The 16,396-nt window shown below is 42.9% G+C and overlaps 1 protein-coding gene across 1 annotated transcript in view; it reads left to right on the top strand.

Annotated features, from left to right (window-relative positions):
* Positions 1 to 16,396, top strand: part of LOC126235791 (tetraspanin-7-like) — a 183,544-nt gene that overhangs the window by 112,961 nt on the left and 54,187 nt on the right. Inside the window, exon 3 of the mRNA XM_049944604.1 lies at positions 4,583 to 4,753. Coding sequence (XP_049800561.1) covers positions 4,583 to 4,753 — 171 coding nt within the window. The remainder of the gene's footprint in view (positions 1 to 4,582; positions 4,754 to 16,396) is intronic.

The following is a 16,396-nucleotide window of genomic DNA, read 5'->3' as shown; positions in this document are numbered from 1 at the left end:
TTTTGTAGCTTTCATTTTCGTTATGTCTTATGATACTGTTTCATGTTCACGGTAACTTGAATGAGTGGGTCCAAGTCACGGTACTATATCACCCCAAAAACATCGCAGAACCATCTTCGACCGGAATAACACAAACTGCAGGTTAAACGGCTCTTTGTCATCTTGCCTCATTTTCATAGAGGCATACAGGTAGTCGCGATTCGTTGAACTGCAGTGGATTCCTCCAGTCAGCTGATATCCAGTTTCTGTGTTGCTTGGCCCACTGAAAACTTGTTGTTTCATATGACGCTACGAACAACAGTCTTTTGCGAGACACCTGACTCCAAATATCCATGCATGCAGTTTCCTTTGCAACGTTCGGTCGGAACTGATTGAGGAAAACGTGCATTGAGTGATAGCAGAAAATTCTGTTGTGTCTGAAGCCGTTCGTCAATGACAAAAGCGTGACAGTGTGACAGTCGTCACCGGCTGCTGCGGTTGAGATATTTTTACGACCATTGTTTTTAAACAGTTTTACTTTCCTTAGAGAGCCGTTGGGCAGTCCGCGTTGATACACCGACAAAATTGATAATTTCATTCGCGAAGTGTTCGTGTACATTTCCAACATGACAGCTGCTTTCAGCCATCCTGTCGCGTCTCCACATCGACCCATCTTAATTCGCTAATTCCATACAGCCGACGGGCAAACAGGCACCAATCCATTGCTATACATAGAGGGCTGGAACTGTGGATGCTATGTTGACAGGATGGCTCGGAACGGAGTGCAGTGCCGAGGACCTGTCGCAAGCCCGATGGCGCTAATGAGACGTTGTTATCAGAACTTACATTTAGTGTTCATTGTCACTCAGTTGTCTGCCAGTAGCTGGGAGCTGGTCATGCCAGTATGCGCGGCACAGTGTTGCAACTTGTAACTCAGACTCTACTTTACTGACGTTTTTGTGGTAACGGGATAGCTAGTGACAGCCAACAATATTTTTGTTGTCGTTTTCTATAAGATTTATCCATGTTGTCGAATCTCTCTTGTAATTAATTACGTTGCAATGACACTGCAGACCGCGCCGAAGTGTCACGAAAAAACAACACATTTGTAACTATGATAGCGTTACCGTAAATACGTTAAGTGATTTGCACCACCTGCTTGTCCATTATTATTTTCAATTTTTCTTCATTCATCCTTCTGATTTTTATAGAAAAGTAAAACAGCTATAACATTTTTTAGTCATCTCACCAGGAAAGTAAAACCAAACATTATGCACAAAAAAATAATAAATACAAGATTAATGCACGAATTTTGGAGTAATAAAAAAGCGGTAGGCAACAATACTTTTTTACGTTTTCCATTGCACTGATTCATACTGTCGAATCTGTTCTAATTAATTATGTTACAATGACGCTGCATAGGACACCGTCTCATGCAGAAGTACTTAGGTACACACAAGGGTTTGAGAACATGTATAAAGTTGAGGAAATTAATCAAACTGTCAGGTATAAATTTTATCTGCATAAGGTTTAGCACCACCTATGTTTCCACTGGCTCAAACACACTTGCAAATTTATCTAGTACTTTTCTCGCAAAAACATGGCCACAAAATTGCAGAAATAATGTCTACAATACAAGACTTTATAACACAGTATCTCGACATTTTCCAACATATAAAGTGGCTCATATCAATAAGAAGTTTACAAGTGTACGTTTGTTGTACGTGCCTATGTAAAGTAACTCTTCCTTCTTTCAAATTCGTCTATTAGCATCCGCAGCAACGAAAATACTGCAACATAGTTGTTAATAAAACTCAAATGTGCAGAAACATACACAAAACAAATGCGAATACGTGTAATCTTCAAGTTTCGTTATTACTACAAACTAGACAAGCAGCGTCGTCCCAAAATCACGTGACCAACCCGTTTAGATGTTGAGAACATGCGCAATAGGGTATGCTCACTCCATAGATATATATGTTCTGTAGAAGTGCCACATGACAATGTAGTAGCAGTTGCGCACCATCTACAGTTTTCCAAAGTGACAAGAGTGTGCTTTTAGAGGGATGACTAGTGTCTTCTTCGATGAGTTTGCTGCCAAACCGCTGACTTTATAACCCTACCACTACTATTAAAATTTAGTATGCTGTTGCCTAAATAACAGAAAACTCTGACTCTATGTTGCCGCGTTTACTATACACCAACAGAACAAATAGTCCTGTCACGGGAAAAGCCACGTATAACCCCCTTACTAAAATTTAGTTTAGTTTCCAAATAAATTACACTATGGAAGGGTAGTCCTGTTAATAGGAAAAGCTGATCAGTAGAGATACCCTTTTTACAGGATTTGACCATATGTTGTGTTTAATGGATAAGTAAACCAGACTATTCAATTATTTTCCTAAGATCTTACCCAGAGGTTAGAAAGAAACGCAGTATCAATAATATTATACTGAAGCTAGGACAGCTGAGTTCCAAGTTCATTTTGTGGTTTAAAACATGTACTAACGGTCGCCAGCCTATCCAGGCAATGAAACAGTGAAGTATTGGAAAAGTAGAAGTATGAATTTTGCCTACTTTCTTGCTACAGTTTAAGTTGCTTATTCAAATAAATATTACTCCACAATGTTGGACTACACCATTATACATTACGTTTTTAAAAGAGAAAAAACCCACTAGACAACTTCAAGGAAGTTCTATAATCAACAAACTTAAATACTAAATTACCTAGATACTAAAGCACACACTTTTTATACTGAGCAGTTCACTTCAAGAAAACCCTTTTCTTACTGGAATTTATTTTGAGAAGCTGTTATTCTTTGAATAACTCTGTATAGTCATTTAACATATTCTAGTAACTTGTCTTTACTCTGACTGAATTTTTCGTAAGCAAACTTTTACTATAACACTTTGCAAAATTAAGGAAATTTATTCATTATTTACACAGAAAAAACAATTTAAATGGTGCCCTTTATGTTAAATTGGCACTTCTTAAGTCTGTAAAACAGGATACTCGGATTAATTTATGGCTTTTCAGATCATGATGCCCAGTTTCTTACATTTGATATAGTGCAGTCTGATTAAACTAATAACAGGAAGTGGGAAACTATACGAATAATAAATGAAACAGGAATTGAAGATATAAAAAACTGTTTGAGGAATACAGACTGGAAAAATGTATACAATTCACCCAAGATAAATGAAAAATATGTTTCTCTAATATGGTCATAGGTCACATTGAAAACTGCTGCCCTAAGAAAGTAATCAAAGCAAATAGATTAAATGTTTCAAAACCTTGGATTACAAATGGAATAAACGTATCTTGCAAAACAAAAAGAAGACGGTACTTAATGTCAAGGGAAAACGATGACTACACAGCTAAATCACATTACAAATGATTTTGTAAAATTCTAAACGAAGTAATCAGAACCTCAAAATGTATTTATTTTCAAGAAAAAATAATTGCCTCTAATAACAATATAAAAACTACATGGAATATAGTGAAAAGTGAAACAGAAAAAACTAATCAGGCAAATGAGGAAATTATGTTAAATGTAAATAATGAGTTGATTACAGATACTTCCAAAACTGCAAACACTTTCAACAACTTTTTCCTTTCAGTAGCAGACAACTAATGTTTGCATAGTTCCTCAGAAAACAGCTTAAAATATTTAAAAAATGCATTTCTGCAGAAGTTTGTCAAAATTCAACTGTATCCTACCTCACCAAAAGAGATTTCTAATATTATTAGCTCTCTTAAAAACAAATGTTCCAGTGGTCATGAGGAAATCAGCACTACCATAATTAAATATTGCTCCTCAGAACTTTGTGACATACTGAGTTACTTATGTAATGAATCCCTACACAGTGGTACTTTTCCAGATAGGCTTAAATATGCTATGGTCAAACTATTACACAAAAAAGGAGACAAATCATCAGTGGAAAAATTCCATCCCATTTGATTATTGGTAATATTTTCGAAAGTGTTTGAAAGAGTTGTGCACAATAAACTTTATAAACACTTAGTACAGAAAAATATTCTCATTCACTATCAGTTTGGATTTCGGAAAGGATTTTCAACTGATCAAGCTACATTCACTTTTACAGACGATATATTAGAATTAATAAATCAAAAGTTATTACCACTTGGAATATTCTGTGCTCTGGCTAAAGCTTTTGATTGTGTTAAGCATGATATCCTTACATAACAGTTAAAATATTATGGGATAACAGGAGTAGCAGGTTCATGGTTCTCATGCTATCTTTTTAATAGAAAACAGTGTGTGTCTGTATCAGGCTTACAACATACACAATTGATACACACAAATATTTTTAAATTCAAAAGTCATCAGAAATTTATTTAACGTAATAAACAATTTACATAGTATTTTACATACATTACTCACATACAATGCAAAGAACTTCAAACTCCAGTATAGCACACTTTACTTTACATCTACAGAAAATATAATGGTAATATGCGAAAATTTTAAAGCAAGAAAAAAAGTTATAAGAATTTAAATGAACCGTAAACAAATAGTGTTACGAATTTGGAGTCGGCAGCCGCACTCTGTTTGACGGGCGCCCCGTGTTGTGTCGGCAGTACGGCACCTTCCTGCTGGTGATCTTCATCCTGGAGGTGGGCGCGGCCGTCTCCATCTACGCGTACCGCGGGCACCTGCAGGCGGGCTTCGACCGCGGCCTCACACAGGCGCTCCACAGCTACGACACCGACCCCGAGAAGAAGGAATGCTTCGACCTCATGCAGTCCACGGTAAGTGCGCCGTCTGTTTGGTGCTGCTGGGGCACCACCGATTTCCCGTCCAGCGTGGTCACAACTAGAAGACATTCCTTTTGTTGCTTCGTTTCTGTAACGTGTTCCAGCTTATTATTCCTTGGTTTTTCCGTTTTGTGCAAGAGTTAATCGTAACATTTTTAATTATGAAATCAAAAATCTGAAGTTACATAGTTAATTCGGTGAAATTAAAAGTAAGATCGGTATCATTAAGAATGCAATTTGAATTCCACTGTTGAATGCAGAGGAGAGAATGGATAGGTGGAAAGAGTACACTGAAGGCCTGTATGAGAGAGGCGGACTTGTCCGATGACTTGGTAGAAAAAGAAACAGGAGTCGATATAGAAGAGGTAGGAGATACAATATTAGAATCACAATTCAAAAGAGCTTCGGAAGACTTAAGATCTAATAAGGCAGAAGGTGACGTTCTTTTGAGAAACAGCACTGACCTTTCACTTTAAAGCTGAAGGACTTCAGTAGGAGGAAACTGTTCTGTAGGGTTGAGAGGTGTGGGGTAGAAAAATGTAGGGGTCCGGTAGGTAGGACACTATGGAGATGAACATAGGTTTTCAGTGGCTAGTGGGAATACAGAGGGTGGGGAGGAGTTTTTATGGGTGGACAAGGCAGCGTCAACAAGAGGAAAGTTACGGGGAAAGACGAAGAGGGAAAAGGTGAGGGCAGCCCAGATGTGGAGTGGGATGGTTGGGGAAGAGTTGTAGTTGGTAGAAGGGATAAATATCGGGGAAGTGGGGGGGGGATTTCATTGTCTGGGAGAAACAGTCAGTTCACGACGCCTTGGGATAGGATATGGAGCATGTGTAGGTGAGACGTTGGGATTTGTTTGTAGAGACGTGGCAGCATACTGCAATTAGTGATTAGAGGGGAAATAATAGGGTTATTGTAATATAGGTTGCGGATAGTGTAGCATAGCGGAAATGTTCGATGTGGGTGCGAAGGGATGGGGATATGATGAGATGTTACACTCTATTTTTTTTTCCTTTATTGATTTTCGATTCCCCCCCCCCCCACCTGGGGAGGGGTGGGCTGACAGCAGCTTAATACTCTGCTCTACAGCCGAGAGAAAAGTTAACAATGGTGAGAGAACAAACAATACATAAAAAGGCGATAAAACGGTGACTTCGTTAAAAACAGTAAAATGGCGGAAAGCGGCGGAACGTAAAATACAAAAAAGACAGCGTTGACGATGCAGAGGAAGACACACACGAAGGAGACATGCACAATTAAAAAACACGGCGACAGTTTGGTTTCTGTTCGCATGAAATAAAAACACAACTAGCGACTGTATGGTGGCTGTTCGCAACACTGACAGGGGACGCACAAAACTGAGCACCCACTTAAACCAGCACAGTGGAGGCGACACAGCGGCAGATGGGTGGGTGGGGGTGGGGAGGTGTTGCGGGGGGAGGGGGGGGGAACCCGGACCGATGAAGGGGAAAAAGGGGGGGGTATACAACCCACCGACTATAACTTCTTTTTAAATAGCGGTTTACCAACTTTACTGAGCATAAGTCTCCTATGAACGCAATTAAAAATTTAGTCTACAGTTGTTTTTATTAATACTACATATTGTACTCGTTATGGCGATAATGTTAAACCAAATTTTAATGATCACTTTATAAAATAATTATAGGAATACAAATATGGTTTCTACTTGAAATAAATTTATGAAGAATAGTCTCGTTACAGCAGTAGTTATTAAGGCTGCGGGCAGATGGCACCAGCGAAAAATTTTTGCAACATTTAATATTGTACATATTGCTCAACGGTGATGTAGATATCGCTGACCAGAGTAATTGATGGGCATTTTCATCAGCGAGAAATTCATTCACAAGGGTGACCATACATGGATTGCAATGCCTTACATCTGTAGTTCTGAGCGTCAGCAGTCTTCCTGTGATCTGTACCAGATAAAGAAAAATGAAAGTCTGTTGTATGTGTAAGCAGATTTGTTTATACACTGTTCAGTCACGTTAATGTGATCTGCTGTCAGAAGTCTGACCACCGTTTGCAGCGCAGACCGCTGCGAGACGTGCAGAAAGAGAATTAACGAAGTTCTGGAAGGCACGGACAGGCATGTGGAGCCATGCCGACCAGCTGCGCTAGGTTTCGCGCTTGAGGGTCTATGGCGCGAATAGTTCGTTCGAGGAGGTCCCACAGATTCAACCGGGTTTAAATCCGTTAAGTCTGTTGGCCAGGGGAGTACAGTAAACTAATCGTGGTGCTCATCGAACCACGCACGTACACTGCGAGCTGTGTATACGTTGCATTGTCCTGCTGGTAGATGCCACCATGTCCAGAAAAAACAAATTGTATGGAGGGCTGGAAATGGTCCCCAAAGATAGATACATACGTGTGATGATTCATTGTGCCTTCCAGGATGAGGAGATCACCTAGGGAATACTGCCACGAAAACACTACCCAGACGGTAACGCTCCCTTTTCCGTCCTGGACCCTTCCGACGATCGAACCGCCACTCAGTGGACATCCGGTTCCGATGCTGGTTTGGGAATTCCAGCCTTCGTTGCCGATGAACTGCTGTCAGCATGGATGCATGAACTAGGTGCCTGCTGTAGAGGCCGATACGCAGCAACCTTCGCTGAATGGTCGTTGTGGAACGCCGTTGATAGCCACTTGGTTCACCTGGGTGGTCAGTTGTTCAACAGTTGTACGTCCATTCGCCTGTACACATCTCCGCCGCCATCGTTCACGCCTGTCATCTATGGCCCGTTGTGCATCAAAGTTGCCTCGGCGCCGGTTCTGGTCAGCCCATTTTCCCGTGCTCAAATACTTAAGGGGAGGTTTACTATGTTTGGCCCGACAAACCATGTTCTTTGACAATTTTTTTCTCAGGATATGTAATAGATATCAATGTCAAATTTGGTCAAAATGTTTATTGATATTTACTCTACAAACTGGAATTTTTTCGACAGGAAATGTCGAAGAGCAAAGGCGGAAGTGCCGTCGGAAGGAAACAAAATTTTGATGTAGACCTTCACGCGTGGTATGTCACAGGTCAGCCGGCTAGTCTGAAGTGAAAATTGAGTTGACGCTAGCGAAGTATGTAAGATTCTTCAGGAGTTGTACCTCGCTTATTTGGACCATAGGAAACAAAATGGCGGCCATTTGAAAAAAATAGTGTTTTTTCATCGATTTTTCGACTTCGTCGGCCAAGTAAAAATATTTATAGTTGATGGATCGGAATTAAAATGGTACAACGCCTAGACAATTTAGTTAGCTTCGTCGGAAACAAAGAATCATGCCAATCGGTTCAGTAGATTTAAAGTTAACACACCGCGCGATGAAAAAAAGTCATTTCGATAAAAACGCGTTTGAAGTTTTGACTACTTATAGAATGCAATATTATGCAACTTACGTTCAATCTGCTATTCCGGGTCCACAAACTAGTCCTTCCTCTTCCTCAATGAGGGCGTTCTGCTCTATCTGGGCCAATCCTGCGCTGGTACGGCCGGTGACAAGCGGTTTTCGGCCGCTTGAATCCGGTGGTCGTCCGAATGCTTGGCGAACTGCGTCGAATAGAATCCCAGGGTGACGTCCATTGTTGTCATGGTCTTCAGAATTGCTGAATACCCTTCGTCGAAGCTGCTCACTGCCAGGAAAGTCGCAATCTCCACAGTCTTCGCACCAGAATGCAAATCCTTGGGGGTTAACTTCCAAACACAAGCGTTCAAACTTTCATTTGAATTTTGGGTTTCCCCCAAGCACCGGTGCAATAACTCGTCGTCCGAAAGAAAAAACTGGTGCGTGAAAAAGGTCGATTTCAGGTAGGTGCATTTTTTTGTTCAACCGCGAATAACAAACATTTCCGTTCCGCATTCGGAAAAACCGTTTCTGGGGTGGATTCTAAACACTTTTACGGAACCAAAAACAAAATTTTTTAAAAACAGATTTTTTTAACCAAAAGATAGTAAACCTCCCCTTAACCCACGGTGGCACGCGGTCGGTCAACAAACTTAGCCGTTTGGAAATGCGTCCACCCTCGGCCCGAAGGTCAATGATCATTCAATTTTGGACATTAGACAAATCGCTCCGTTTCCGCATTACGACGACTGCACTGTTTACCGCGTCCCCCCGACAAGTTTTGCATAACCTCCACTGCTAGTGATGCAACCTACCGCCTGTGAATGGTTATTGTGCGTTGACGTCAAACATAACCAGTGTATGTGTATACGAAGTCGATGACTTGCTCAACAGGTGCAGAGGATTCCGCCATTTTTTAAAATCCTGTTTATAGGTTTTCCCGAAGTTAGAGCGGCCTCTTCGACTGCTGACGCATTGAGAGTCAGGGATTTTCCTGCCACATATCAGGCGGTCTGGTAGCGAGGCAGAGGGAGTCCCAACTGGAAATATTTGGAGCGGATTTCCATTTTCAGCAGTCGCCTTATGACCAAGAGAAACTTTCTGAAAACCTTGATCAGAAGCAGAGGATGTCCCGACCAGAAAGAGTTCCTAGACAGTGTGAAACTGCAATAACTCATCTGTATGCTAAGTCAAGTTAGTGATTTGCTCTGCGTGTGTAGAATACCTACGACGCCCTGGGAAAGAGAAGGTTTTCGTGTCTTTTGGTATGTGTTCATTCTCCACCCGAAAGAGTGTAGCGGACTGTTCGAGATCCGGCCCATTAACGAGTCCCAGTTCCGTTGAGCCAGTTGTCAATCAAGCTAACGCGGTGGAGCTGGTTGGGGAGCTCGGATGGTTATAAGTGGGAGGGGCTTAATAGCTCTGGCATTCTCCTCACAACCAACGGAAATATCCCGAAAACCATGGTCGGAACCGAGGGACCAGCGTCACATGAATACAGTTCTGAAACATTATCTTCCGTTCATATTATTTGAGCCACAATTTAAATGGTTCAAATGGCTCTGAGCACTATAGGTCTTAACATCTGAGGTCATCAGCCCCCTAGAACTTAGAACTACTTAAACCTAACTAAGGACATCACACACATCCATGCCCGAGGCAGGATTCGAACCTGCAGCCGTAGCGGTCGCGCGGTTCCAGACTGAAGCGCCTAGAACTGCTCGGCCACAGCGGCCGGCAGCCACAATTTAAAATGTTGTGTATGTATAAAGTATATATACATTTGTAGGTGTATGTTGTTCTACTGAATAGAGTGTTGTGATGACTTTACTCTCTGCGACAGGACACTCTTTAGACTGGCTGCGAGCAGATTCTCTGTAAATTGTGACGTCTGTGCGAGGTAATGATTGTCTGTTGATACAAACGTATCAACAGATTGCGACTAGGCCTGACAGAATGTACTGGGTACCGGTTTTACAGTTAACAGTTTTTACAATAGGGCTACGCACAGCCTGTGCAGCTGGCACCACGCCCTTCCTCGCGCCAAACGGCGTCTGCCACAACATATCCGCCCCAACGTGTTGCGTGCACCGTCTGATACGGCCAGCGCACGGCATGTCTGCGAAAATAACTTTCCCAGAAGTCCAGCTATAATCTATAATATTGTTCTCGGTGGCATTAGTGGCTTCTAAACCACAACTTTAGTCACTACTACTTCAGTACTACGTACAGAGAGAGCAAAATAAAACTCTCCCGGAAAATACAAGCAAGTGCACACACACACAGACATGCACACAGATACACGCTCAGACACACACAAACACACACACACACACACACACACACACACACGACACACACACACACGCAAACACACACTAGTTCAAACATACACACATCCAAAGAACATACTAACGCACCACGAAGGAATTATCGTAATGACATTGAAATCGGTAAAATTCGATGATTTATTCAACAGAAAGAGCTTCAAAAAAATGTGTGTAAAATCTTATGGGACTTGACTGCTAAGGCCATCAGTCCCTAAGCTTACACACTACTGAACTTAAATTATCCTAAGGACAAACACACACATCCATGCCCGAGGGAGGGCTCGAACCTCCGCCGGGACCAGCCGCACAAAAGAGCTTCACAAATTGAGCAAGTCAATAGCGCGTTGGACCACCTCTGGACCTTATGCAAGCAGTTAATCGGCTTGGCATTCATTGACAGTGTTGTTGGATGTCCTCCTTAGGGATATCGTACAAATTATGTCCAATTGGCACGTTAGGTCTTTAAAACCCCGAGCTGGTTGGAAGGCCCTGCCCATAACGCTCCCAAAGCTCTGAACTGGTGAGAGATACGGCGACCTTGCTGTCCAGGATAGGGTCTGGCAAGCACGAAGACAAGCAATAGAAACTCTCACTTTGCGCGGGTGGGCATTATCTTGCTGAAATGTAAGCCCAGGATGGCCTGCCATGAAGGACAATAAAACGGACTACAGATGTGGGATCCCAATTGGTCATAAGTGGGAGGGGCTTCACAGTTCTGGAATTCTCCTCACAACTAACGGAAACCTTCCAAAAACCGTGGTCGGAATCGAGGGATCCTGATTTCTCAGGATCTATGCACCCAAATTGCGTGAAAATGTAATCACATGTCAGTTCTAGTATAATATATTTGTCCAATGAATATCCGTTTATCATCTGCATTTCTTCTTGGTGCAGCAATTTTAATGGCCAGTAGTGTATTTCAGCAAGATAATGCCCGTCCGCACACGGCGAGAACTTTGACTGTCTTCGTGCGTGCCAAACCCTACCTTGGCCAGCAAGGTCGCAACGTCTGTCGCCAGTTGACAACGTTTGGAGCATTATGGACAGGGTCCTCCAACTAGTTCGGGATTCTGATGTTCTAAAGTGCCAATTGGACAGAATTTGGCACGATATCACCCTGGACATAAACAGCTCTGTCAATCAAAGCCAAGCCGAATAAGTGCTTGCATAAGAGCCAGAGAAATGTCCAGAGCGTTATTGAGTTTCTCAATTTGCGAAACTCTTGAATAACTCATCCATTTTTTACTAAACTGTAATAACTAGTTTTTCTGTACATGTACCTCACATCTACCGATTTCCGTACCATTCCGCTAGTTTCTTCACAGTGTGTCGTTTTTTTTTCTTTCTGTCTTAGAGAGCATTTTCAATGAGATGACGTGGGATGACCCTTGCTGGAAAGGGCCACCGTTCTCTACAACGCCGCGCTGTGCACGCTTTATCGATGTGACACACTCCTATCAGCTTTGCCTGAGTGGAAGGAGCGATAGCGATTTCAGTGTTCTGCTGTTGCACTTTCAGTGTGTGAGGATCATTTGAGTAAACGTGACCCTTCAAGCTGCCCCACAGGTAAAAATCACAGGGAGAGCGAGCAGGCGATCGAGGTGGCCATGAGATTGCTCTGCCTCTGCTGACTGTCCCCTATTCAGCGAACACCGCATACGCTCGTGACAAGATTGTAAGGTGCCGCGTGCTGTTGCTCCCGTCTTGCTGAAAATACCCACTCAGTTGTTAACTTATTTCAAAAAAATGGTTCAAATGGCTCTGGGCACTATGGGACTCAACTGCTGTGGTCATTAGTCCCCTAGAACTTAGAACTAGTTAAACCTAACTAACCTAAGGACATCACACACATCCATGCCCGAGGCAGGATTCGAACCTGCGACCGTAGCGGTCTCACGGTTCCAGACTGCAGCGCCAGAACCGCGCGGCCATTTCGGCCGGCCTAACTTATTTCATTTGGTCCGCACATGGAGTAAACATACCAGTTAGCGTTAACAGTTTGGCTAAAGAATCGTGTTCCTATGGTGAAGACTACACTACTGGCTATTAAAATTGCTACACCAAGAAGAAATGCACATGATAAACGGGTATTCATTGGACAAATGTATTATACTACAACTGACATGTGATTACATTTTCACGCAATTTGGGTGCATACATCCTGACAAATCAGTACCTAGAACACCCACCTCTGGCCGTAATAACGACCTTGATACACCTGGGCATTTGGTCAAACAGAGCTTGGATGGCGTGTACAGGCACAGCTGCCCATGCAGCTTCAACACGATACCACAGTTTATCAATAGTAGTGACTCGCGTATTGTGACGAGCCAGTTGCTCGGCCACCATTGACCAGACGTTTTCAATTGGTGAGAGATCTGGAGAATGTGCTGGCCAGGGCAGCAGTCGAACATTTTCTGTATCCAGAAAGGCCCGTACAGGACCTGCAACATGCGGTTGTGCATTATCCTGCTGAAATGTAGGGTTTCGAAGGGATCGAATGAAGGGTAGAGCCACGGGTCGTAACACATCTGAAATGTAACGTTCACTATTCAAAGTGCCGTCAATGCGAACAAGAAGTGACCGAGACGTGTAACGAATGGCACCCCATACTATCACGCCGGGTGATACGCTAGTATGGCAATGACGAATACACGCTTCCAATGTGCATTCACCGCGATGTCGCCAAACACGGATGCAACCATCATGGTGCTGTAAACAGAACCCGGATTCATCCGAAAAAATGATGTTTTGCCATTCGTGCACCCAGTTCGTCCTTGAGTACACCATCGCAGGCGCTCCTGTCTGTGATGCAGCGTCAAGGGTAATCGCAGCCATGGTCTCCGAGCTGATAGTCCATGCTGCTGCAAACGTCGTCGAACTGTTCGTGCAGTTGGTTGTTGTCTTGCAAACGTCCCCATCTGTTGACTCAGGGATCGACACGTGGCTGCACGATCCGTTACAGCAATGCGGATAAGTTGGCTGTCATCTCGACTGCTAGAGATACAAGGCCGTTGGGATCCAGCACGGTGTTCCGTATTACCCTCCTGAACCCACCGATTCCATATTCTGCTGACAGTACTGGATCTCGCCCAACGGGAGCAGCAATGTCGCGATACGATTAACCGCAGTCGCGATAGGATACTATCCGACCTTTATCAAAGTCGGAAACGTGATGGTACGCATTTCTCCTCCTTACACGAGGCATCACAACGTTTCACCAGGCAACACCGGTCAACTGCTGTTTGTGTATGAGAAATCGGTTGGAAACTTCCCTCATGTCAGCACGTTGTAGGTGTCGCCACCGGCGCCAACCTTGTGTGAATGCTCTGAAAAGCTAATCATTTGCATATCACAGCATCTTCTTCCTGTCGGTTAAATTTCGCGCCTGTAGCACGTTATCTTCGTGGTGTAGCAATTTTAATGGCCAGTAGTGTAGATTATGTAGCGGATTTTCAAAGTATTGTTGTGGATATTATGGTGTATAATGATACATATTCTGTGAGTTTTTTGACACCCTTCCTAGCCGAATCAGTACATGCATGCATCAAGGCAACAGGGGTGCAACGTAATACTGACAAATGGGCTCATACTGTCTAGTTCTTTGTAAATTTCACTCGATTTTGTTATCACTCTAATAGCATAAAATGACCCCTCAACACGTGAAGTTTCATTTCATTCCCTCTTTTCTTTCTGGATGTTTCACTTGTTTTATCGAGCAGTGTATTATGAACAGTACCGGTCCTGTAACGCTCCCTACTTTTACGTCTGTAGGTTATGCCCGTCGATTTCTCCACTGAACGCCAGCCTTGCAGCAAAGGTGCGTCCACATGATGCCTTTTTTGTGTTCAACTTTACGCATGCGCATGAATTTCCAACAGCGCAATTACGCATGCGCATTTGTGAATGCGTAATTTCCCGGAAGTGGAGGCCTGGGGGCCGTGCTTGAAGCGCAGTGTTTCCGGGGGGCCTTTGCGCTTTTTAGCAGAGCACCGGCAGCTAGGACCCATGTTTGACGTGTGTTGAGGCTATGCCGTAACACGATTTATGTCCAATATTGTCTGTTGAGTCTAAAGAAAGCACACTTAAATTTATAGATGATTATAAACAAAGCAAGATCTATGGAATGCCGCTTCTAAAGATGATTTGAATAAAAATTTGAGATGTGAAGCCTTGAGCGTTAAGTAGTAGATCTACATCTACGTCTACATACATACTCCGCAATCCACCATACGGTGCGTGGCGGAGGGTACCTCGTACCACAACTAGCATCTTCTCTCCCTGTTCCACTCCCAAACAGAACGAGGGAAAAATGACTGCCTATATGCCTCTGTACGATCCCTAATCTCTCTTATCTTATCTTTGTGGTCTTTCCGCGAAATATAAGTTGGCGGCAGTAAAATTGTACTGCAGTCAGCTTCAAATTTCCTCAGTAGCGATTCACGAAAAGAACGCCTCCTTTCCTCTAGACTCCCACCCGAGTTCCTGAAGCATTTCCGTAACAATCGCGTGATGATCAAACCTACTAGTAACAAATCTAGTAGCCCGCCTCTGAATTGCTTCTATGTCCTCCCTCAATCCGACCTGATAGGGATCCCAAACGCTCGAGTAGTACTCAAGAATAGGTCGTATTAGTGTTTTATAAGCGGTCCCCTTTACAGATGAACCACATCTTCCCAAAATTCTATCAATGAACCGAAGACGACTATCCGCCTTCCCCACAACTGCCATTACATGCATGTCCCACTTCATATCGCTCTGCAAAGTTACGCCCAAATATTTAATCGACGTGACTGTGTCAAGCGCTACACTACTAATGGAGTATTCAAACATTACGGGATTCTTTTTCCTATTCATCTGCACTAATTTACATTTATCTATATTTAGAGTTAGCTGCCATTCTTTACACCAGTCACACATCCTGTCCAAGTCATCTTGTATCCTCCTACAGTCACTCAACGACGGCACCTTCCCGTACACCACAGCATCATCAAAAGTTTCAGATCACATTACCATAAAGAACAAGAAACCCCAAGTATCGAAGTAGTAAAACATCGAAGGGAAAGCCAGAACGTATGAAAACTGTAGCACATGAAACCTGTGGACGAATTTCATGCTGTGGCTGCCCGTCATCTGAACAAAAGAAATATGAGGTACCTGCAGCTCCTCAACAAACTACTAGAAATAGAAACGAACTACGCTGACGACGCAAAAAAACACAAAACTGGAAAACACACACTCCCTGAATCTGGGGTTTACGAAATTCCCAAGCTTGTCGAGTCTGAGGATCTTAACTTACTTATTATCTTTCATGATTAAAGTCGCGTAACTAACATTTTTTATAAAATAAAATACAAATGGCGCATTGAAAAGTAATTAACCTTTAGATAAAGGCGAACGACCTCCCTTAAATATTTCTCATATGCAGGACTACTCACTGAAATGCTTTGTTTTCAGATGCGAAATAAATTGTTCAGACTGGTATATGTACAAGTCGCCGGTTACCAGCTAACGAAATGTTGTTGCGAGCCTCATCGCTTCAGTTTCTGAAGCAGAATATGTAAAATCTCGCTGTTAACTCTTTCTGAAATTTGCAAACAAAACGTTGTCGCCGGCATGAGTGACCGAGCAGTTAGTTCTAGGCGCTACAGTCTGGAACCGCGCGACCGCGACGGTCGCAGGTTCGAATCCTGCCTCGGGCATGGACGTGTGTGATGTCCTTAGGTTAGTTAGGTTTAAGTAGTTCTAAGTTCTAGGGGACTGATGACCTCAGAAGTTAAGTCCCATAGTGCTCAGAGCCATTTGAACCAAAACGTTGTCACTTTGTATTTTTCGTACCTCTGTTATTTAGATACTTCTTTACCTACAGTCGCTTTTGCGTTTTCTTTTGCGTTCACCTTTTCGTTACAATAAACGCAGCACAAGTTTCCAAGCAAAGAAGGGAATCCACTGC

This window comes from Schistocerca nitens, chromosome 2 (genome assembly GCF_023898315.1).
Source record: "Schistocerca nitens isolate TAMUIC-IGC-003100 chromosome 2, iqSchNite1.1, whole genome shotgun sequence".
In the NCBI taxonomy this organism is placed as follows: domain Eukaryota; kingdom Metazoa; phylum Arthropoda; class Insecta; order Orthoptera; family Acrididae; genus Schistocerca; species Schistocerca nitens.
Note: the sequence above shows the minus strand (reverse complement) of the source record. Positions and strands in the feature narration are given on the sequence as shown.